This window comes from Sander vitreus, chromosome 15 (assembly GCF_031162955.1).
Source record: "Sander vitreus isolate 19-12246 chromosome 15, sanVit1, whole genome shotgun sequence".
Classification (NCBI taxonomy): domain Eukaryota; kingdom Metazoa; phylum Chordata; class Actinopteri; order Perciformes; family Percidae; genus Sander; species Sander vitreus.
In genome coordinates, this window is record NC_135869.1 from 4811462 (window position 1) to 4836902 (window position 25441).

The window sequence follows — 25441 nt, forward strand, 5'->3', positions numbered from 1 at the left end:
AGGCATTCAGATATTTATGTCCGAGCCCGACACAGTTAAAATCTCGTTTTTTTTTTTCCTCATACTAATGACACATGTACATGTAGCCTAACATGCGCGTGTTTCGTTGTCACAGCTACGTAAACCAAATTTTAAAACGGCTTTTAGGGTAATATTTTATTCACAAAAACAAACCTTTGCAAGTGAAACAGGCCCATTGGCTACCTACATTATAAGCTGTTTTAAATTTAAAATGTCCAATGCCTTATCGCGCTCATGTGACCGAGCCCGACCCGAACATCATTTCTAAATATCTGTCCGAACCCGGCCGTCGGGCTCGGGTCGGGTATCCATCCTCTACTCCAAACGCAGATAGTTTTGGTTTTATTTGTCCCGGTTTAGATATATCTGTCTCTGAGATTACTGTGTCCAACCCAACCCAGTTGCTTTGAATGGAATAGACTTTGCAATGTGAATTGACAATGTGTTTAGTGTTCAGTAATCCGATTTCTCCCTTACTCCCTCCTCTGACCTTATTTTCGAACCATGGCTCACTGATTGTAAGTGTAATGGAGTATTTCGGACTGACCGTGCAGAGTGATGATAGGTTTTGTATTTAGCAGGGGTCTTCAACTTTTGGGCCTATTTCTAAAAGAATTCTACACCATAATAATGAATGAATGTAGTGATTTTAAACATTTGGAATGTAGCAAACTTTGATCCATCCCGCATATCAATTCAGGTTCACAATAACTTTTTGCCTGCCTAGTTTTTGTCGCTTTTTCCGACAGTCTTGGCGCTTTTTTCGACATTTTTGCCACTATTTTTGACATTTTTGTGGGCTTTTTTCAAACTTATTTACCGTTCTTTTTTTTTATGTTTTGGGGATTTATTTTCAAAACAATTGGCGTTTTTTTGCCGCTTTTTCCGTAATTTGTTACGCTATTTCTGACACATCTGGTGCTATTTTCAACCGTATAATTGTTTTGCAGTCTACGCTGCATTCTGTAAAATATTATTTGGAGGCCTATCCATAAACCTCATTTTAAAATGAATTCAAATTATTAGAGCGATTCATTCTATCATTCTTTTCATTTACATTGGCGCCATTATTTCCATGTGATCTTTTCATTTGATCCTTAATTGGGAAGCACTTTGTGAAGTCTGTTTTTTTAATATGAGCTATATACACTCATTGATCATCCTTCTCATAAGGATGACTGACAAATTGCGGCGCCGCTGTTCTGTTGGAGAACCTTGGCAGAAGGGTTTTAACATCTGGCCGCTGGTGATTTCCTCCCTCTGTGTCCATCTTCAGGCCAGTGTTTCCTTGAAGCGGCTCAGAGTGTTTCTTTCCCACGAGGAGCTGCAGGAGGACAGTGTCGAGCACAAAGCAGTAGCAGGCTGTACGTTTTTATCTCTCTCTCTCTCTCTCTCTCTCTCTCTCTCTCTCTCTCTCTCTCTCTCTCTCTCTCTCTCTTTCCCAGTTGTACATTTTCACATGTTGTGTAGATCCTCATAGATAGATAGATAGATAGATAGATAGATAGACTTTATTAATCCCAAGTTGGGAAATTACTGTTACAGGGACATACACACATACAGAAAATACAAGAAATAATACATATACACATACAAATAAGATAACAAAAGCTCAAAATGCCAGAAGAACTACTGGGAAAAAAAAGAAGTTTAAATGTAAACTGCAGTTACAGTGGGGCGTAGTCCTATTTTCTAATCTCCAGTTAGCTTTTAGCTCTGACTTGATGTTAATTAAGATTAATTTCGCAATTCCATCCATTATTTTGTATCACTGAAACCATTGGGCTGTAATTAATGCTGCCGTCGGTCTGTGACGGCCCCCAGCCGGGCCCTCGTTGAAAAGAAAGACACTTGACACCGAGCCTAACAACTTTTCTGGGGGCAAACTCTGAAGGTGCTCCTCTGTTGGACCAGTGTGGGGGTGGAGAAGGTGGTCGGGGTTATCCATGATCAATAACAGTTTGTTCGGTGAACAAACCGTGTATGTATATGGTTGTATTACACGTACAGTATATGAATATCCCTCTTCTCTCTTCCTCCCAGCTACACACAGTATCTCCATAGTTGATGGAGTTTTCAGCTGGTCCAGAGCTGAACCCCCGGCACTCAGCGGGTACGTGTCATCTTTCCTCACGATGCATCACTGCGTTCACATTAGAGATGGTCCGATACCATTTTTTTGCTCCCCGATACAGATTCTAATACCTGAACTAACAAATCGGCCAATCCCGTGTACCGATCTGATACCAGTGTGTCCTATAATGTTGTTATGTTTTAACAGCTGTTTACTACCATCTCTGTATTGATGTGATATGATTTATATCATTGTGTCGGCCTGGCTCGGCGTACGCTTTTGTGGAACATGAACAAACACAAACAATAAACGCCAACTTTCTTTTATCATAATGGAAAAAGAACCTAAATAAACTACTTTTAATGTGGATTTTCTTCAAGGCTAAATTACGTGGTGTCAGATCGGCGCATAAAGTCCAGTACTCCCCAATACCAGCATTTTAGGCAGAAATTGGAAGCTTTTCAGATACTGGTATCGGTATCGGAAGATCTCTAGATCTTAAAACAATACTCCTGAGCCATATGTAAAACGGAAGCATTCCTTTCTAAAGAAGTTGAAATGCAAGTATTGGGGTTATAAGTAGTTTACAATGTAACTATTTATAAATGTACAAACAATACATATTGGTTTTTAAGTAAGTAATCTGTCTTTTTATTAAGTAATGATTGTGTGGTACCTGGCAGTGAGTGGAGTTGCGTGTCCCTGTGTGTCTGCAGGCTGAATGTGTGCATCCCAGAAGGCTCTCTGGTGGCCGTGGTGGGACACGTGGGCTCGGGGAAGTCCTCGCTGCTCTCCGCCCTGCTCGGAGAGATGGACAAACTGGAAGGAAGCGTGGCTGTCAAGGTGGCTGCTCTCGCTCGCTCTCTCTCACACACATACACACACACACACACACACACACACACACACACACACACACACTCCAACCTCTGTCTGCTTCTTTTCCAACGTGGAGTCTAATAATTTGAGATGTACAGGGCCTAAAGCAGCACAGGTCCTGGACAACTGGTATTCCGTTACAGTTCTTCTTTATAAGGTGCTCTGTATAGAGCTCAACAGTATGGTTCCGGAAGTAAAAATCCCATTTGATTTTCTCAATAAGGATTTAGATGATCAGCTATAAAGTCTAAACCAGGGGTCTTCAGTGATTTCTTTTTTTTTTTTTTTTTTTTATTTTAAAGCCAAGGACCCCTAAACTAAAAGAGAGCTGGAGCAGGGACCCCCCTACTACATATATTGTATAAAATGAAGTTGCATATTAAACTGGGCCTACAATAACGTGTGGGAAGCCTAAAGCCTTTATACATATCTTTTTTTGTGCATAGAATACTAAGCTATTAAAATATTTGTTGGCATGATTTTATAAATCATGTTTTAATGTTAAACATACGGCACAGTGAATCCTCAGGATGAAGTGGATCTGTGGAGTTTTTTTGGAGTTATATTTCCTAATAATATGTTGGATGCATGTTAAGACGAGCTGTTCACACAGCAGTGGGCTGTGGGGACTTTAAAGCAGAGGGGTTCTTCCTCTGGGGAGCAGGATTGTGCTTTTTCTGACTGCTCATCATCATCAACTACAGAATGCCATGGGCATTTACGCGTGTGTGCTGGTGTATGTCACCCTGCAGGGTTCGGTGGCCTACGTTTCCCAGCAGGCCTGGATCCAGAACTCCACCCTGAAAGACAACATCCTGTTTGGTCAGGAGAGGAGGGAGGCCTGGTACCAGCATGTGGTGGAGGCCTGTGCCCTGCAGCCGGACCTGGAGATCCTTCCTGCCGGAGACGAGACGGAGATCGGCGAGAAGGTATCCAGTCAGGATCACACACATCTGTTTATCTGCAGAGGGGCACACATGGAGGCTGTCTGCATCCAAACACTGTCACAGGCACTCCCCGAGACCAGTGGTGGAATGTAACTAAGTACATTTACTCTGTACAAGTACTGTACTTAAGTCCAAATGTTGAGGTACTTTACATGAGTCTTTTTCTTTTCATGCCACTTTCTACTTCTACTCCGCTACATTTCAGAGAGAAATATTGTACTTTTTACTCCACTACATTCATCTGGCAGCTTTAGTTACTAGTTACTTTACACATTAAGATTTCTGCACACAAAACACATGTAGTTTATAAAATCTGATGTTTTATTCTAAATGAAACTAGCCAACAATATAACGGCCTACAAGTCCAGCTGAAATGATTAGACCATTAAACACAACAACTGTTTGGACCCTTTACACTTTCTACAACGGGAGGAGAGTTCTTTACTTTTTATACTTTAACTACATTTTCCTGATGATACTTTACACACTTTTACTTCAAGGGTAATTTCACAACAATCTTTGAAACTGGTCCAGTATTAAGCTGTGAACGTTGTAACCGGCAGCCACAGACCGGCCTGCGATGGAACCCTATGGGGCAAATGTGCGTCATCAATGTGGTCCACTAAAAGTGCTGTTCTTTGCCAATGAAAGGCTCAGATTATTATTCTAAGTGTCGACAGCATTAATGAAAGGATCCCTTCAGAGATAGACTTTTAAAACCTCTTTAAGACCTTTCTGTTTAACCAGAAACAGCTCTGAGGTCGTTAGCGCTAAAGGCGCTGACACACCAACCCGATTATCGGCCGTCGGACAGTCCCCCGATGCCGGTGACTCGACTTTTACTCGAAACAGAGTATTTTCACAGTGTGACATTAGTACCTTTTACTTAAGTAAAGGATCTGAATACCTCTTCCTCCACTGCCTGAGACAACCTGCCTCAGCCTCTCTGTTTCAACCCTTAAAGGAGAAGCCTCAGGGCTTTGTCTAAGTCGTCGATTGTGCTTCCTACGATCTCTTTTTACCTCCGTTATGGACTTCAGAGACAATTTTATGAAATGCTTGCTGACTACACTTTCAAAAACACACATAGACACATAACAAGGCACGGCAGTCTTTGAAATGGCATGGTACCCTTGCCTTGTTTCACTCTGTGTCTGTCTCTTCTGTTCAGGGAGTGAATCTGTCTGGAGGTCAGAAGCAGAGGGTGAGCCTGGCCAGGGCGGTCTATTGTGACCGTGCGGTCTACCTGCTGGATGACCCGCTGTCTGCCGTCGACGCTCACGTAGGAAAACATATCTTTGATCAAGTCATCGGCCCTCAGGGCCTGCTGAAGGACAAGGTGTGTATGATCTCAAGCCTCAAGCTTGTAACGGCTCGTATTTTCACGTTGCTGCTTCTTGCTCATTATTCACACTGATTAATGTTGTGGTAATAGGCAGGTATACAGTAGGGGTGGGGGGAAAAAATCAATACAGCATAGTATCGCAATATTTTCCGTGGCAATACTGTATCGATACACAGACGCCAATGATCAATTTTTTTATTATATATGTGTTAGTCAGTTTGTCTGCTTGACAATCCCATTTTGCGGCACTACAATTGAAGTGAGATGAACAAACAGGAAATGTATCTTTTTAGGTAAAACAGATGTTGACAAAGTTTCCTTTTGGGGACATCATTTGAAATTGGGAAAAATTTGAAGTTGGGAAAAAGGTAATGAACTGCAATATATCGCAGAATATTGCAAATGTTTAAAATCGCAATAATATCGTATCGTGACATAAGTATCGTGATGATATCGGATCGTAAGACCTCTGGTGATTCCCACCCCTAGTATACAGTAGTATGAACATAGACCGGTGAAACAACACACAGTGTGAAATGGTCCGCAAAATGAAACCTCTGAAAATGCACAACTTGTTGGACGTCTGGATGTCTGCAATATGACAGCTATGTAATAACACAATTTATAGAAAGCTATCTCATTATCATCCAACATCAGAGAAAATGGAAGTGTTAGGATGAAGACTCCCTTATTAAATGTTTATAACTGCCACAGCCTGAGTGAGACTCCAGATAATAAGAACAAATATGAATTACATAAGATTATGTTATGGTCCTATGTAGAGCCCTGCGCGGGACTCTTTTCTTAATCCCGCTACTCACCGCTCCTGGTGGATTCCTGACCATTACCGCCTGTTCCCGCAGCGCGCGCGTGCGTGTGTGTGCGTGCGTGTGTGTGCGTGTGTGTGCGTGTGCGTGTGTGTGCGTGTGTGCGTGTGCGCGCGCAGACCTTCCTCCACAGCGCTGCGGAGGAGGGTCTGGCTAGTCGACACAGCATTCTGGGATGGGAGAAAAACGTGCTCTGCTTTTATTGGCATTTCTTTAAACCAATCAAAATTGTCTTAGGCATAGCAAAATAGCCTCTGGAAGGAACTTGTTTTGGTGGAACATGTGTACGTTCAAAAGGTAGTTTTAATCTTGCAACAGAAAACTCCGATTGGACAGATAGTCTAGCTAGCTGTCTGGATTTACCCTGCAGAGATCTGAGGAGCAGTTAACCATAGTCCTCAGAAATCCACCAGAGGTTAGAACGCCAACACAAAGAAAGAGGAAGGGGACGGACATCCGGCCGAGAAGAGGGACATCCTGCGGAATTTTCTGCAGCACCAGAGCAATCCCGGAAGTGGAACGTCGTGGATATAGACTATATATATCCAGACGATTCACTTGACTTAAATTCTGGCAGAAGCCATCCAAAAGGCTTGTTGAATTGTGACTGACTGGTGGGTAGTCCCGGACATTTAACCTCTGAAACCCTGGGAGGGGTTGTGCTTACACGTGTCTCGTTAGTCTACCTAGCTGTCATGTGAGAGTCGTTAGAGTCACATGAGTCAAGGCACGGCCACACATAAGCGAAATGCCGTTATGTGCCTCCCTTCCACCTCCTTTCTGCCCCTGTGACGATTGTGATTGGTTTAAATAAATGCCAATAAACCAGAGCACTTTTTTCTCCCATTCCGGAATGCTGTGTGGACTAGCCAGACCCTCCTCCACAGCGCGGTGGAGGAAGGTCTGGCAGTGCGAGACTAGGTTGTTGATATCTGTGTATGGTAATACAGTTTTGAAGGTTTTTAAATGATTGTTAGTGCTGACATGGAATGGATACAGTAATGATTTACTGAATTTAAAATGGTACAGGAATGCTCTTTTTACACACTTCCATGTTAAATGAGTGTGGATGCGTGCAGACTCGTGTGCTGGTGACCCATGGGCTGAGCTACCTGCCCCAGGCCGACCTGATCCTGGTCCTGGTGGAGGGCCAGATCACAGAGATGGGCTCCTACCAGCATGTCATGGCCACCCAGGGAGCCTTCGCCGATTTTCTGCGGGCATACGCTGCCGTGGAGCACACGGACAACAACGGTGAGACAGGCACACCGCACTTTAGACTGACATATGTATCGTGGCTGTACATTTAAATATGGAGCTTTTTTTATTTTTGCTCATTTTGTGTTTCAATGCTGAGAATGAGGAAATGTGCTCCATGGACATTAACAATGTTTTGCATCTTTGTTTGCTGCAGTGGCTCTAAATTTAGATAATGTTTAAGGATCAGTCATGTTATCATATTTTTTGTTTCCTTCCTACATGTAGAACCTGTGCCAAAGAGTGGAACCAAAGGAATCGAGAACGGCAGTGCAACTGCTCTTGCTGGGTGAGTAACATTGAACAGCAATGGATCTCTCTGGCACAGAGAAAAAAAAAGTGTGTGTGTGTGTATGTATTTAAACTACTTCAGCTCAGGTGGGAAAGCGACCGCATCTCCGAGGTTTTTGGTATGAGTTTATGTAAATATTTATATCACCATGATATATACTAGCTGTTTGTGTGTTTCTTTGCTCCATGTGTAAGCAGCAGTCCGGGTGTCAGCACTGTGTCCAAACTGCCCCAGACGGCTGAGGAGAACAAGGTGCTGAGCAAGAAAGCCAAGGACCCCGAAGTGGGCAAGCTGATGGAGGCTGATAAGGCCAGCACTGGACAGGTAGGCAGAGGCTTGACATGTTAAAGCCACATCCCAGTAGCCAAATGACCCTCATCTATCTGTGATGGTCCCAACCCCAGCTACATCCAGCTAGGGCTGGCTACCCAATTCAATCCTTCGTTGGCACAGATCTATTGCCTCTTTAGTGTCGAGTATCGGAAAAATGTCTCGTCACCCAATCCACAATTTCAATACCTAAGAAGTAAATCTCATCAGCGTCAGTGAGCCAATCAGCATGCAGCATGCTTCTACCAATATCTAATAATGTCTGTGATTGGCTGTTTAACGTTACACGTCGTTGAGACACGCAGGAAAAACTCGACGTTACACAGAGAGGGGCTCACGTAGTCGGAGCGGGAACATAAATAAAAAGATTGGTGCCGTAATGTTGTAATTTGTTATCGTAAAAAAATATCGTTTAGGGACTGGTATAAAAGGCAAGGTATTGGTATGGGTACCGGTATGGAACATTTTTAACGCTACCCAGCCCTAATCCCCTCTGTTCTCCCCAGGTCAAGCTGTCTGTGTTCTGGGCGTATCTGAAAGCCATCGGAGTGCTTCTATCCTGCATCAGTCTGCTGCTGTTCGTCGCCCATCACCTGGCCTCACTGTTCTCCAACTACTGGCTGAGCCTGTGGACCGACGACCCCGTGGTCAACGGCACTCAGCCCGACAGACTGATGAGACTCGGGGTGTATGGGGCTCTCGGCCTGTCCCAGGGTAAGAGGGGTAGTCCCATATTTGTGCATCTTGAAATGGCTACATTTCTTAAATCCTTCAATTCAATTGAATGGGGATGGCGCTGAGGATATGACACGTGCCTATGGTGTATGGCCTATGGAGACCTGGGTTCGATTCCCACTGCGATACATCAGCCAACGTGTCCCTGAGCAAGACACTTAACCCCTAGTTGCTCCAGAGGCGTATGACTTCTGACATACAGTATACAGCAAGTAACAGCATGTCCAAATGATCTTACCCAGGTCTCTGCTGTGTTGTAGGTGTGGCAGTCTTTGGCTACTCCCTGTCCACGTCCATCGGGGGCATCCTGGCGTCCCGCTGCCTCCACCAGTCCATGCTGTATGACGTCCTGCGCTCACCCATGTCCTTTTTTGAGCGAACCCCCAGCGGCAACCTGGTCAACCGCTTCGCCAAGGAGATGGATACCATTGACTCCGTGATCCCCAGCATTATTAAGATGTTCATGGGCTCGATGTTAAACGTGTTGGGTGCTTGTGTTATCATCCTGATCGCCACACCGCTGTTAGCTATCATCATTCCTGTTCTCGGCCTGCTTTACTTTTTTGTGCAGGTTAGTTGGAAATGTTTGGATGGTAAAACCTTCCTTTCGTACATGTTGGTCCCATAAACATGGGGGGGGAGGGCTATGTGTAAAAAGGTCTTCGTCCTACAGTGTTCATCTGATAAGGATGTAAACATCCCTTTAAAAAGTGTCACTGTCCTACCACCTCTGGTCGCACTATATTTAAAGAGCCCCTATTATACTCCTTTCCAGCATCATATTTGTACTCTTGGGGTCTCCTAGAATAGGTTTACATGCTTTTGATGTTCAAAAAACATATTATGTTTCTCATACTGCCCTTTGCTGCAGCTCCTCTGCCTGAAACACTCTGTCTGAGCTCTTGGCCCCGCCTTTCTAAAAAACCCAGTCTGCTCTGATTGGTCAGCTGGCCCAGTCTGTTGTGATTGGCCAACCAAATTCAAACAAGCCACTGGGCGGGCTGCGCTTGCTCAGGCAGCACCTATGGGCAGCACAAATGAAAAACTGGGCTGGCTTTCTCAATCCGTGACATCACTAACGGAAGAATTTCAAACGGGAATGTGGACGAGGCGTTTTCAGGCAGTTGAGGAAAAAGAGCGAAATTAGTTACTTTATATGTACATCTATTACATACACACACAAAACTCTATAACACACTAAAAGAAGGGGGGGAAAAGCCTAATAGGGGCTCTTTAATTGATGTGAATGAAGTAGTCAGACATCTCTGTCCTTCCTCTGTCCAGAGGTTTTATGTGGCGTCATCTCGCCAGCTGAAGCGCCTGGAGTCAGTCAGCCGTTCACCCATCTACACCCACTTCAATGAAACACTGCTGGGCACCTCCGTCATTCGAGCCTTCGGTGAACAGGAGCGCTTCATCCGAGAGAGTGACCAGCGGGTGGACCACAACCAGAAGGCCTACTACCCCAGCATAGTAGCAAACAGGTTAGGGACACTTTTACTACTCACTCTTAGATTTTAGCAGATTTCTGAGTGTTCATTTGATCACTTCAAATAATCCTCTGATTGTGTTGCATGTGCCACTTCGTTCCTTAGTTGCAATGGTCTTCTTTTCTTCTTTTGTCACTGAATGTGTGTCTGTGTAGGTGGCTGGCTGTCCGCCTGGAGTTTGTAGGAAACTGCATTGTGTCGTTTGCTGCTTTGTTTGCCGTCATAGCCAGAGAGAGCCTGAGTCCAGGCATCATGGGGCTGTCTATCTCCTATGCCCTTCAGGTAAACACTCATACTCCAGCTCACATCTTCTTCAGGGGCACACACAAGGTTAGAAACCTGTTCTATAGGATGCTTTGACATGGGCTTTTTAATGTAATTGCATAATTAAAGCAACACCAAAGATGGAGCATTCGCTTTGCGGCTCTCTATCGGCTATAACCACACTATGCATGTTTGCCAGATCGGGTAGCAGATCTGTAGTTGGAATGAGAACGGTAATGGACAATTCCGCTTCCAACCTGTAGGGGGACCGAAGAGAAAAAGTGCTTTGGTGTTGCTTTAAGTATATAAATCACTTTGTATCTCCTTTTGTATCAGTGCCTTTCTTGACCTTTTACCAGCTCAGCACTCACTTGGACTTTCAGCTAAATACTGGATAGGAGGAACCTCTGAAACTGATGTGTGCTACCAATAACTAAAGAATTCAACTCCATCACTTCAGAGTCAGTTCACTACATGGAGTTTAGCCTAACTGCCCCATCAACAAAGTTCATCGGTTAAAAACATTCCTTTATATTATTTAAGTGATATTATATGTTGCAAAAGCCTGTATGATTTCAGTTATGAAAAATCTATGTAATCTTTTTTTTTTTTTTTTTGGTATTAATTCCTTAGTATTTCCAGTAGCAATTAATTACGGAAAATTATTCAGTAAGGTCTGTTGATTAACGATAGTAATTGGGATTTTTGGGATCTGCAAGTCTGGCATCTCAGATTAAAGGTGCAGTAGGTAAGACTTCTAAAACTAACTTTCTGTCATATTTGCTGAAACTGACCCTATGTTCCAGTAGAACTACATGAAGCAGGTCATTTAAAAACAAAATCCAGCTCCTCTGGCACCACCTACAGCCTGGAGTGCAATTTGCAAAAATCCACCGCTCCCTGTTCAGATGCACCAATCAGGGCCGGGGGGGGTGTCTAATTATGTGTCAATCACTGCTCATGCACACGCATTCCATAGCATCCTCCCATTTCCCCGTGCACAAGCTGCAGATAGGTTTCCTCCACTTCCCCCCCCCTCTTCACACACGCTCTATCGTGCACACCTCTCCCTTGTGGGGGGGAGGGGCTTAGGAGACCGTTTGGGCTTTAGCAGAAAGGGGGGGAGGGACTGAGAAGTTGTCAATGTTAAACATGTTTGGCTAAGTCCTGGATTTTCACAATCCTACCTACAGCACCTTTAACTAGCACAACCATGGCCAGAAGTAGGAACAGCTCCTAAGCTTGTAGTGTCAGTCAACCATTGGATGAATTTTCATCACATGACCATGCCTCACAGTAAACAAATGTTCATGTGCAATGTTCAATGCAAGCTTGAACATTCTACCGAGACGCATTCAGGGACGGTCGGAATTTTCAGAATCCGACGAACAATTAGGGGTTAGGAGGGGTTAAAAGCATACGTCTTTAAGGATGCAATCTATCTGCAATCTAAACTCTATTCACCTCCATTGTATTGGGGTGGAGGCAGAGATCTGAGAGAGACATCTCAAACCTGGACAAATGAAACCAAACTATGTGCACGGATAGATGCGACTAGTGGTAGGTGATATGTGTTTTTACAACTTGTGAACTGTGATACTGTCTATATTAGAGTTTTTGTTTAGACTCTTTCCTTGACTTCCCTGTGTCCCATGTGCAGCTGACTGCCTCTCTGACCTGGCTGGTGAGGATGTCCTCTGATGTGGAGACCAACATAGTGGCTGTGGAGAGAGTCAAGGAGTACAGTGACACGGAGAAAGAGGTACACCATAAACCAGAACAATTCCAGCTATTACATTGTTGTGGTTTTGGAGGGAGGATTTACTTTGCCCCAAACGTCTTCACGGTGCTGGAATGGGACATTTATAATTCAAGCTACAGGAAACTGTATTTGCATTCCTGTTTTTTAGTGTATATATAGTATAAATAGGATATATGCATGATTTACTGTGCAAAGCATTCAGTGTGACACACTTCAAATGACAGCTAGAAAATGTGTGGTGACTTCTCAGCGCAGTCCAGACTCCAGGGTGATCACATGATCACGATGATGACCTCAGAGCCGCACACAACAGCACATTCACATGCTGTACGTTGCTATGGCATCTCACAACATGGCACACAGTGTAAAGTTACTAGAAACGTAATGTAGAATCGTGTTTTCTCCCATATGTATATGTAGGAATACATCTGATGTACTGTGTAAAGAATTTAAGGTTACAGAAATCATTAAATAACAACTAAAAATCACCAGTTTTGTCACGGAAGTCCACACCCGGGACAGTTTGGGCGTTTCAGTTAGATGCACACAAAAATCAATGACAACCATGGAAACAACAAAGCCTTGTGTTGTAGGTTGCTATGGCAACACACACACATTGCACACAGTGTAAAGGTAATTAAAGGTGCACTATGAGTTCCTGCATGGTCACTTCTGTTGGCGTTCCAAGTAAATTTCAAACAAAACAGAGCAAGCTCGCCCTTCCCCCCCCCCCCCATGTTTCCGTAACTGTCATGACTAACTGACTAACTGTCACTAACCCCCCAACCAATCTTGTCAGTGGATCCTGTGCCTCTGTTTGTTTGACGTTTACGACCCCTGTGTTGTCTCCCGAGACCGGGCTTTTTCACAGTGTGTTCAGGGGGCAGGCAGCTAGCGGATCAGAGTGCACCTTTAAGGAACCTTACGGCCATAAACTAACAAACACTACAGAGCAGCTTCGCCAAGTTCAACCAACAAGAAGCTCTGTTTGTCCTGAACGCTGACCGAGATCAATAACCTGAATATCATTACACCAGAGTGTCGATACACCAGAGCAGCCTTTTTTGTACAACCGGGGTGCCGCCTGGCTTCACCAAGGGTGCTGTTAAAATCGGAGCATGTGAACAACAGCGCAAGCAAGCGAGAGGATTTTGGATGGAGTGCAGAGTTCATAAGCTGGAACTTCCACCACACTGACTACCCGGAAAGATCGATTTATAGTAAAAAAATACCCTCGTTACTCATTAAAGCGCTAGTGCGTAACTTTTTGATATTAATGAACGTCCGTTCCATTCAAGCCATTGCCAAATGAGTTGCTACAAAGCTAATTAAGACTATCAGCTCCACACAACTCTCTCTGGATTTCTCAGTATGGCTATGTTCAGAAGATTGTGGCGTCCGGCGATTTTCCCGCGCAGAAGCTCGAGTGAAGATAATGACCTTATCTGAGTCCATCATGTTATTTTAATCCTCCGTGTCCTCCTTGGCTACTAGCAACTGCGTGGAGGAGGGGTGGGGGCGGTGCGCGATCACGGAAGGCTTGTATCATGTGGAAGCGCCGACAGTGTTGTTGTCATTACTTAGAATTCCTCATGGGGGAGACAGAAACTACGCACTATAGCTTTAAAGTATTTATAATATTCCATACATATAATGATCTGCAAATGGAGTGTTATACGATGTAATTGCGTTCTACTATGCCAAAAAAACAATGAAAAGTAGTTGATGGTGCCACTGTACACTGGCATAAGTAGATCAGATTAGCTCCACCTTCGTCAGCTAAACCTAGTGTTAAGGTTTACCTCATCATATACAGTATCTCACAAAAGTGAGTACACCCCTCACATTTTAGTAAATATTTCATTATATCTTTTAATGGGACAACACTGAAGAAATTACACTTTGCTAGAGAGAGATTGGCATGGGGTACTTTCCATAAAATCATCTCTCAATGCAAATGAAACCAGCTATTAGGCTAACTGAAATAAAACCATGCCAATCTCTAGGTATGGTGAAGGGGATGTGATGATGTGGGGGGGGCTATTTTAATTCCAAAGGCCAAGGGAACTTTATCAGGATCATAGTATCCTGGATCCATGAAATAACTGGCCTTTACAAATCTAAATCTGCCTGCCTCTATGGGAATTTAACATAGGGGTGTACTCACTTTTGTTGCCAGCGGTTTAGACATTAATGTCTGTGTGTTGAGTTATTTTGAGGGGACAGCACATTTACACTGTTATACAGCTGTACACTTAATACTTGACATTGTAGCAAAGTGTAATTTCTTCAGCGTTGTCCCATTAAAAGATATAATGAAATATTTACTAAAATGTGAGGGGTGTACTCACTTTTGTGAGATACTGTATAATAACAGAACACACGCATACTTTTAGATTTGATACTTTAGGTACGTTTAGCTAATTTTTCTTTATTTAAGGGAGATTTTAAATACAAGAGTTTTACTTGGAAGTATTTTTCCATGTTGTAGTAATACTTTTACTGAAGGGAAAGCTGTGGATACCGCTGTTTCTCCACTCTTTCCAGCTCTATATCTGATACAAAACAGAGGCGTGGAGAGTGCAGGAGTGGGGTGTGGACTTGTTTACATGTATCCTCTGTCCTCCAGGCGCAGTGGAAGCACGAGCCCTCCAGCCTCCCCCCGGGGTGGCCCACGGACGGCTGCATCGACATCAGAGGCTTGGGCCTGCGCTACCGCCACGATCTGGATCTCGCCATCCGCAACATCACCATCAACATAAACAAAGGAGAGAAGGTCAGCCTTCACATCACTGCGCTGAAGCCAGGGGTCTACTTACACCAGTCTCTATGTTTGGGGGTGAACTGATAAGGGAGTGGGTGTGACAGTATATGTGCCTTCCATCTGTGTTGATGTGTGTCTATGTACAGTATGTGTGTGTATACAGACAGTATATGTGTGTGTAGAGTACAATATATGCGTGTGTACAGTAGTTTGTGTGTCAAGTATGTGTGTACAGTACAGTATTTGTGTGTACAGTATGTGTCTGTGTACAGTATGTGTGTTTATAGACAGTATATGTGTAGAGTACAATATGTGTGTGTATGTACAGTTTGTGTGTACAGTATGTGTGTACAGTATTTGTGTGTACAGTGTGTACAGTATGTGTATACAGACAGTATATGTGTGTGTACAGTTCAGTATGTGTACAGTATATCTGTGTACAGACAGTATATGTGTGTACAGTATGTGTGTAAAGTACAGTGTATGTGTGTACAGTATGTGTACAGTATGTATGTGTACAGTATGTGTACAGTATGTGTGTGTAAAGTACAGTGTGTGTGTAAAGTACAGTATGTGTGTACAGTATGTGTGTAAAGTACAGTATGTGTGTGTACAGTATATGTTTGTTTAAAGTACAGTGTGTGTGTGTACAGTATGTTTGTGTAAAGTACAGTATGTGTGTGTGTACAGTATGTGTGTAAAGTACAGTATATGTATGTGTGTGTACAGTGTGTGTAAAGTACAGTATATATGTGTGTGTACAGTGTGTGTAAAGTACAGTATATATGTGTGTGTACAGTATATGTGTGTGTACAGTAACAGTGGCTGCTCCATCTACCCATCAGGTGGGGATTGTGGGGCGCACTGGAGCTGGGAAATCCTCCCTGATGCTGGGGCTGTTCCGGATCATCGAGGCAGCTGAGGGCCACATCTTCATTGATGGGGTGGACATTGCTCAGCTGGGCCTCCATGAACTGCGTTCCAGAATCACCATCATACCACAGGTCAGTGCAGGGAGGCCGCACAGGCACATGGTGTAGAATGGCATCTGAATGTTCTGCCAGGGATGGACATTAATACTAGCCCCCGGTAAACTGAGAATTGTTGTTAATGCTACTAGACACTCTACACGTAAAGTATGGCCCAGCTTTTTGTATTCTCAGACTGACAGAGTTTCAGGGGCACAGTTAACAGTTGGTCCCATGATGTGATGCACAGACATACGCCCCTCTCCCCTCTCCTCAGGACCCAGTGCTGTTTTCAGGCTCTCTGAGGATGAACCTGGATCCTTTTGACAGCTACTCTGATGAGGCAGTATGGAGGGCTCTGGAGTATTCCCATCTCAAGAGCTTTGTGTCCGGCCTGCCAAACAAACTCAACCACGAGTGTAGTGAAGGAGGAGAGAACCTCAGGTATGACTGCTTTACATACAGCCGTGCAAACTACAAAATGCGATTATGAATTACATCCAACAATTATCTCATTCTCTGTTTTGATTAAGAACGTTTACTGTTAAACAGAAAGAAAACACTGCCCTTAAGCCTCTATCAGTGACAGTTGACACTTCCTACACGGATATTTCAAAGTCAAAATCTTATTACCTTTCATGGGACACTAGTAATGTGAAACATATGTAGAAGGTAATGAGTTTAATTGAGGAAGCCGTAGGAGTAGAAGCAAATTGAATTTGCTTGCCTGGCCTTTATAAAGGCCCGGACACACAGAGCTGATAATCGGCCGTTGGACAGTCTGGCGAGGTCAGTGACTCGAGTCTGTTCGGTGTGTTCCGTGCCGTCGTCCGTCAGAGGGGCCGTCGTCCTTCATTTTGGCCGATTTGACATGTATAATCGGCGGGGCGGGCACTGCCGGCAGTCGGACTCAAATGACCCATCTGATTGGTGGAGCGCTAACCCGGAAACGGGGAGCGGAATGAACGTGACTAGAGTCTCTCAAAATCTGACGAAAATCTTTTAAACCGACCTTTGTCGATCTGAAATGAAGACAGATTCAGCAACTGCACGGCCTATCTCTCGCTTAAAATGTTTTCAGAAACACGTTTCGGTGAACTATTTTAGTAAAATATGAGATCTTATTCTGAACGAGCCGCCATGACAGTCTGTCTTTGAATTTCCGGAGAAACAAGACCCGCGTGACGCGTTCGTCCAATCAGCTGCCAGTTATCGTTTTGGGCGACAATACAGATTAGCACCGCCTGCTGTTATGGAGACGTATTGCGTCTTGTCTCTTCGGTGTGTTCTGAGGCACTTCTTTGACCAACTCGGGGAGACTGATCAGTCCAACTGGCATTTCTGCCGACGGTTGGCCGTCTGGTTGGTGTGTAAGCAGCTTAAGAGGAACCAGCTTTTCATGTTTAATGCTGAAAACATGACTTCACAAAACATCAATAAAGCCTTCCAGAAAGCCTCACATACCCTGGAATGAATCCTCCATAGTGTATGTCAAAAGAAACCAGTATACAACTACAGAGTTGATATCTCCATCAGACAAGCTGAGTAATGCTTAACCTGCTCTGTAGCATTCATTCAGACTCCTGTACCGCCGAGCGCTCCACAGGTCGGAAAAGCCAACTCCGAGAGAGGACCAGGGGCTGTCTGACCCGACCGTGGTTTGAAAACGTGACCAGCGAGTACTTGGACCTGAGCCCAGAACGTGGCTCTGTGTGCCGATGTGCTGACGTCTTGTGTGTTTTCTCGGCAGTGTGGGTCAGCGCCAGCTGCTGTGCCTGGCCAGAGCTCTGCTGAGGAAGACCAAGATCCTGGTTCTAGACGAGGCCACAGCGGCCGTGGACATGGAGACAGACAACCTGATCCAGTCCACCATCCGCTCTCAGTTTGAGGACTGCACCGTCCTAACAATAGCTCACCGCCTCAACACCATCATGGACTACACCAGGTACCGTATGCTACACAAGAACACACGCCATTACAGAATGCTTTACTATGTGAATGTCTATGTATTCAGTCTTGTATAAAGTACTTGAAAGCAATACTTTTTTTTTTGTAAAAGTACAAGTATCTTACCAGAAAATAATGTGGCTTCCTTATAGTGAAGCATAACATTCAGGGTTTTCACACATTACAAGTCTGACATCAACAAAGAGAAAAACAGAAAAAAAACAAAAACCGGGGCAGGGCCGGAGTGGGGCCACTTTTCAGCCCGGGAGTTTCAGGCCCAAGACCGGCCCACTTTTTCCATGGTGATGGAAATTGGATAAATGAAGCAACAGTTCAGCGCTTACTATCCTGTAGTTTTTATTAATACCATGGTTCAACAAATAATGTAAAGGTTAAATAATAATTCACTTAAGCTGAGAAGTTAACAAAAAATAGTCCACTATTCCACAAGGATAGGTTGATGAATTAACAAAAGCAGAAAGAAAGCAAGCAAGCAAGCATTTGAAATGTATCCCACTCTTCCACAAAGAGGCATATTGAACTAATGTTTAGGCTACAGTTCAATTCACAGTACAGTTACAGTTACATTGCGAATAGCACCTACAGCATCAGTAGCCGCCTAAGCAGTGCACTGGTTTCATGTCCTGTCATATACTGCTCTTTCTTACATTAAAGGTCCCATGACATGGTGCTCTTTGGATGCTTTTATATAGACCTTAGTGGTCCCCTAATATTGTATCTGAAGTCTCTTTTATATAGGCCTTAGTGGTCCCCTAATACTGTATCTAAAGTCTCTTTTATATAGACCTTAGTGGTCCCCTAATATTGTATCTGAAGTCTCTTTTATATAGGCCTTAGTGGTCCCCTAATACTGTATCTAAAGTCTCTTTTATATAGACCTTAGTGGTCCCCTAATATTGTATCTGAAGTCTCTTTTATATAGGCCTTAGTGGTCCCCTAATACTGTATCTGAAGTCTCTTTTATATAGACCTTAGTGGTCCCCTAATACTGTATCTGAAGTCTCTTTTATATAGACCTTAGTGGTCCCCTAATACTGTATCTGAAGTCTCTTTTATATAGGCCTTAGTGGTCCCCTAATACTGTATCTGAAGTCTCTTTTATATAGGCCTTAGTGGTCCCCATAATACTATATCTGAAGTCTCTTTTATATAGACCTTAGTGGTCCCCTAATACTGTATCTGAAGTCTCTTTTATATAGACCTTAGTGGTCCCCTAATACTGTATCTGAAGTCTCTTTTATATAGGCCTTAGTGGTCCCCTAATACTGTATCTGAAGTCTCTTTCCTGAAATTCAGCCTTGGTGCAGAATTACAGCCACTAGAGCCTGGCGAGGCAAAGCAGAGAAAGGGGAGGTAACCTTTCCCCTTATGATGTCATAAAGGGAAGATTCCAGATCGGCCCATCTGAGCTTTCATTTTCTCAAAGGCAGAGCAGGATACCCAGGGCTCGGTGTACACCTATCGCCATTTCTAGCCACTGGGGGACCATAGGCAGGCTGGTGAAAGTGAAATTTTCATGCCATGGGACCTTAAAATAACTTTAATTCATATTGTTTACTCTGGTATCCTCTCTACCTGTCCTTGTAGTCATGGCCTCCTCGTTGTGAATTTCGGGCTCATCATTTTCAGCAGGGGACTGGCTTATCTGCTGCTCAGAAGCTACAAAAACATAATTAAGAGGTCATTTAACTGCCTTCACACATCAAGCTTGAGATTTGTTATCAATATTTGCATAACATTTGCTAAGTCTATGAATCACCATATATTGGGTGATGCAAAAAGGCTAATATTTTAATAAAATGTAATATTTTGCTTGCGAATAGGTTGACGACGCTACAACGATAGCCGAATAATTACGTTGCTAATGCTAATCATTAGGCTATATCTCTCTTTACCAGCTGGCACTTGTGTTTGTCCTCTTGAAAATAAATCGGTAAGCTTCGCACATACACACGATTACCCACCCCGGGCCTGCTTGCAAGTAACAAGTAACGAAGACGCTCAGGGGAAATGTATCGGAGTAAAAGTATACATTTTATTTAGGATATGTAGTGGAGTAAAAGTCAGATTTTCCAGAAATATAAAGTACAGATACGTGAAAATTGTAATGTAACAAAGTACTTGCATTACAACGCTGTATGTATTTCAGGGCGTCATTGTTGCCAATGACTCTGTTATCTTAGTAGTTTGGCTTTGTCATCTCATTATCTCAAGATAAATAATGGATTATGTTTTCTCATGTAAAGATAATGGAATTGATTCAAAAGTCATCTGGAGATGTCAAGCATTAGTTGGACATCACCTCGTTCACACAGGGGCTGCTCGTACAGAGAGAATTTCATCGTTATTCTGGCCCCTCTAGGGTCCTGGTGTTGGACAAGGGAGAGATGGCGGAGTTTGACTCTCCCTCCAACCTCATCGCTCAGAGAGGAGCCTTCTACAAGATGGCCAGGGACGCTGGGTTGGTGTGAAGCAGGCGGGGGGGGGGGCCTCCCTTTGTTCAGCTGCTCCTCTGAGCCCCCGCCAGCTCCTCTGCTCTCCGCTGTGGACGTCCCAGTTACAGACTGAGACGCAGATACAGTAGGGGAAATGTTACGATTTAGAGTGTTTGACTATTTAAGCAAGTTCGTTGATGAAGAACGGGTGTGATTTGACCCGCTCCACCATCCACAGTCCTCATTTAACTCCCCAGTTGGATGGTGTCTGTTTCTTCCTGTTAGGCCAGATCAGGTCTATGTACCCCCCCCCGTTTCTTCTTCCACTCCTTTCACCTTCTTTTACTGCCATTTCTGCCATGGACCAGGGAGTGACGGGTTCTAACAGAGGACATATTGTATACAGATTTATTTTGACACAGAGTTGTACCTGTGCTCGATCAAGGAAGGGGAGTTTTACATCTCCGCAGACAGAAGTCCGTGCAGTCTTGTCTCATATATAGTTCACTTCTGGTTGTGGTAACCAGTGCTGAGGTCAGGAGAGGGCAAAAAGGCTGTGTTCCTGTAAATACAAATCATATTGTGCCAAATACTGCCCTAAACTCGATTTGGGATGCTGCTTACGTAGACAGCACATTCAAATGGACGTATGGGTATTGTTATTGTCCAAACAGAGTAGTAAGCGCAACAATTGCTTTGTCCCAATTCCATACTACATATTAATTGTATACAGTACGCTCTGTATATCTCATCTTTTGCAGTAAGCTGTATTTTACAGTCAGTAGTCAAGAAATCAACATACTTAACAGGAAAATATACAATCTGTGGTCTGCACTCAATTGGATGGATAAGGCTGTTGTATAAAGACGACGTCTTTGCTGTATTCAAGTCAGTATATATATATTTATGTTTATGTTCATGGGAAACATACATGTGTACAGACAAGGCTAGCAGCAGCAGCGCCACGTCAGACACGTTTCTGGTGTGCAAAGACATAGAAAACGCCACGCAGCCGCCACGCAACTGAAACGCAACAGAAACGCCACGCAGCCAGTGTGCAGGAGCCCTTAGATATAATTTTTTGGGTGGAGTGCGTGGCACTGGAAATGACTTATTGCTAATGTTTACCACTTCTCTGTCCACTATGTGGCACTAGAGAACACACACTATACGTGATATTGCTGTATATCAGGTGAAGACCAGACCATGTACATTTCAGGTCAATCAGATGATCTTTGTCACACAAGGCTGACTTCCTGTGTCCAGCATGTGGCACTGTGGCTCATTATGGGCATGTAGATGTCTCCAGGTCTGGACACGTATCCATCCTGTGAGATTTGGGGCAGATTGGACAGTCTAATCTAATCTTAAAGCCTAAAATTGCATGTTGTCACATGACCTATGACATCATCGTTCGAGATGTCCAAAATTCCTTCGCAATTTAAGGTCACATCAGTCGGAGGATTATACCAACCAAAAATGAAACTAAGAGCAATATGTGTAACAAATGTTGTGAATGTGGGAGGAACTATGTCCAATTTAAGGCCTTCCACGCATTAGGGTGTGCTATGGAGCCCGCTAAACACGCATGGACCGAATCGCAAATGTAGTCTCGCTATGCTCACAGGTTTTGTTGTGTGCGCCAACTTCCTTGAGTTTTCGAGGATATTAACTCATCAAAAATGTAGCCAAAGGCTAAAACCAATAAGGGGGCGCTACAGAGCCACAATGCCACGCCCAAGTGATATATCAATCGAAATAATTACTAGTTTGAACATGGCTGCAAAATACGGAGTTTTGTGCATCCTAAAGTCCTCAAACGTGTTCGTAAAATAAAAAATGAACGCACAAAATCCAAGATGGCTGACTTCCTGTCAGGCAAAAAATAAATAATTCGGAGAGCCTTAAAGAGCCCCTATTATGTTTTTGTTTTTTTCGTCTTTTAGTGTGTTATATAGTTTTTTGTGTACGTAATAGATGTATAACGTACAAAAAACAGATTTCACTCCAAACTGAGCTTTCTCTTGCTCTCGACAGACAGCTCTTTTTCTCAACTGCCATCAACTGCCGTCGGGCTTTGCGCTGCCCTGCGCCGGGTGCAAGCTAGGGCCCTCAGTGTTTCAGGCAGAGGAGCCGCAGCAGTGGGCAGTATGAGAAACATAATATGTTTTTTTGAACATCAAAGCATGTAAACCTATTCTAGCAGACCCCAAGAGTACAAATATGATGCTGGAAAGGAGCATAACCGGGGCTCTTTAAGATGAAAGCAATGCTCCCACCTAATTTCGTGAACATCAAAGGAATTTTATCCCAACCTCGACGTGTTTGGGGGCACCATGGAGTCTGACAAGCGTGCCAATTTTCGTGAGTTTTTGAGCGTCCCAAGCCCCTCAAAAAAGCGATTGCGGAGCAGAAAATGATACTCTTTACAAAAACATTAGGTTCCTCACACTTTCATGCTCGGGCCACAAATATCCCCAGGCCTATCTGTAAAGCAGGTGTCCTTGAGCACAGCGAAGTGGACTCCAATCCATTTGAATTGGTAGGCAGTATGGAACTGGGACACAGCTCATGTTTTCACCTTTTTAGCTAGCAAAGCTAGCTGATACTATATAGGGCACTGCACTCAGTGTAGTGTGTATTCAGTGTAATATAAGATCGTTAGAAGTGATTCTTCTGAGGGGGGAGTGTCATCAGCAGGATGTGGATGTGTTAGGAGCAACAGCAGCTGGTTGGTCAGAAACATCAGTCAGGGTGACGATGTCACAGGCCCAGGCAGTGATGGTCTCTAACATTGAACATCAACCCATACATCATTACAAAACCGCAAACGCACAAACTCTGGGAATCTGTTGGATAGATTCCATTTGACTGTTACTTTACATGACTGTTTTATTTATTGTGTCTTTGTGTTCTTTGAGCAACAGCTTTAAATGGATGTGTTCCTGCAAGCTGCTGGTTAGGTTAGAGCTCTACACATGTAATAAATGAGGTATTTTGATTATACAAAACCACTATTGTATTTTTTTCAGGTGAACTCTAATGAAGTCACAATGTACTGAATGTACACAATATGGACGTTATAATCTTTTTAGGTTCATTTTGTCTTTTTATGTACAATTTAGCTTTTAAATTGTTTACAGCTGACATGACCTGACATTTGACGTTGTGAAGCTCTTTGACATTGTTCTGTAAAAGGTGCTTTATTAAATGAACTGATTCTTCTTAGCATTATAATTATTATTATATTATTATTATTATTATGATTACATGCTTCAAACAAATGGATGAATACCAACACTTAAAAAATAAATTCATATGTTTTCAAAGTCTCAATTCATGTGTGACAGCAGTTTTCCGATTGTGTCTGTGATACAGTTCTTTGCATTGCTGTATTTGTGGGTTAGTAAGTTACTGTGTTATTTTAAGTGAAGAATAAGAATAAGGTACTTAATAAACAGAGCTGCACATTAGAAACTCTGCTTAGAACCTTCAGGTTGCCTTGACAAACGGCAGAAATGAAATGTGTGTTTGGAAGAACACCATCTATAACTTGGTTATTAAAATAGATACTAGTGACTATCTGCTAGCATTCTTCACACATACAGTCTTGAGTAGTTTTTGCTAGGAAGTTATTGTTCTGCACGGACATGACGAGATGTAAGTGCATCGAGCTAAAAAGTTGACTTCCTGTTGCCAGGAGGTGGCGCTATGACTATATGACTCAATATGGGCGTGTAGATGTCCTCAGGCCAGGACTCTTATCATGCATGTGAAATATGAACGCAGATTGGACAATCTAGAGTCAAGGAACAACAGTTTCCTGTGTTATGGTGAAACGTGCAAATTGCCCGCCTCGCCGCGGCAACATCGTTCTACAAAAACGGGTTTTGCAATTCGGCATCCTGAAAGTCTTGACGTGCTGCTGACCCAATTTAAGAAAGATCAGTTGAGTCCAAGCGGGTAAGCTTCGCTTCAGAGCTCGAACCTCCTATGGCGCCATTTTGATGCTACCAAACGATCACCCTCCGTTAGCATTCCATTGACTGCCATTCATTTTGACAGCGAATAACTTTACATCTGAAGCGTTTAAAGACTTTATTTGTCCATTGTTTATTTCTAAAGAAACACGACAATGTATAAAAGGCTCCATTACCTTGTATCTCACGTTATGGCTCCATAGCAGACATTATTATAAAAATAGGCTAACGATTGTGTCATAACCACGAGACTTACTGCCGCATAGTAGAGGAATTACCGTACAGTACAGGAGAAGCTCGCAGGCAGTTTGGACTTACATTAGCTATTTAAGTTTAATTACTAATGTTAACTAGCATTTTAGTTAGCAATAATTAGCCTGTGTCCATGTTATCACCTTACATATACCTACGCTCTCCGTCTCTGCTAGATTGGGAATAATTGAGATTTTTCTTGGCACAGCTACCAGAAGACTTCCAACTTTCAGACAGGTTGCTCACGTCACATCTACGTCGTCTCTCTCAGTTGGAGGCTGCGCAGTAACGCTCAGCCATCACCGGAAAAGTGCTTCTAAAGGCCTTAACTGGTCTCCGTCCAGAGCAACGGGATCTGTTGGTCCATTCTTATATACGGTCTATGGTTGAGTCCTCTAGGAGGAGTTTTAAGGGCCTAAAATGGCATGTTGTCACATAACCTATGACATCATTGTTGAAGCTAACGATTATTCCTTCGCAATTTACGGTCAGTGGATTAAACCAACCAAATATGAAACAAATCCAATAAACCCTCTAAGGGGGAGATCGGAAATATATGCATAAAATACGTGAAAAACGCATACATTAAAAATGGCCAACTTCTGGTTGAGTGGAGCCATTGACGTATACACTCCTGAACAAAATCTTATGACCGGGGGAAACATTGCAAGTTTTCCGCATTTCGCGCTAGTGGATCATAACTGGGTTGTAAGTACTGCTTCAAAATGCCAAAAGAAGAAACAGGAGCAAGAGACAAAAAATAGAGAGTAGGCAATTTATTGAAAACTGCATTTAAACTTAAACAGGCTGATCAAAAGTTTAAGACCATAGGCATAAAAAGGTCAAATCTG

General features: G+C 43.3%; 1 protein-coding gene across 1 annotated transcript in view; it reads left to right on the plus strand.

Moving 5' to 3' along the window:
* Window positions 1-23694, plus strand: part of abcc1 (ATP binding cassette subfamily C member 1 (ABCC1 blood group)) — a 53315-nt gene extending 29621 nt beyond the window's left edge. Inside the window, exons 14-31 of the mRNA XM_078268783.1 lie at window positions 1298-1385; window positions 2065-2134; window positions 2812-2938; window positions 3727-3903; window positions 5093-5260; window positions 7173-7347; window positions 7579-7639; window positions 7840-7966; window positions 8479-8686; window positions 8968-9278; window positions 9992-10191; window positions 10353-10479; window positions 12122-12223; window positions 14853-14999; window positions 15833-15991; window positions 16233-16399; window positions 17706-17900; window positions 20286-23694. Coding sequence (XP_078124909.1) covers window positions 1298-1385; window positions 2065-2134; window positions 2812-2938; window positions 3727-3903; window positions 5093-5260; window positions 7173-7347; window positions 7579-7639; window positions 7840-7966; window positions 8479-8686; window positions 8968-9278; window positions 9992-10191; window positions 10353-10479; window positions 12122-12223; window positions 14853-14999; window positions 15833-15991; window positions 16233-16399; window positions 17706-17900; window positions 20286-20394 — 2718 coding nt within the window. The 3' untranslated portion in view covers window positions 20395-23694. The remainder of the gene's footprint in view (window positions 1-1297; window positions 1386-2064; window positions 2135-2811; window positions 2939-3726; window positions 3904-5092; window positions 5261-7172; window positions 7348-7578; window positions 7640-7839; window positions 7967-8478; window positions 8687-8967; window positions 9279-9991; window positions 10192-10352; window positions 10480-12121; window positions 12224-14852; window positions 15000-15832; window positions 15992-16232; window positions 16400-17705; window positions 17901-20285) is intronic.
* The last annotated feature ends 1747 nt before the right edge of the window (window positions 23695-25441 follow it).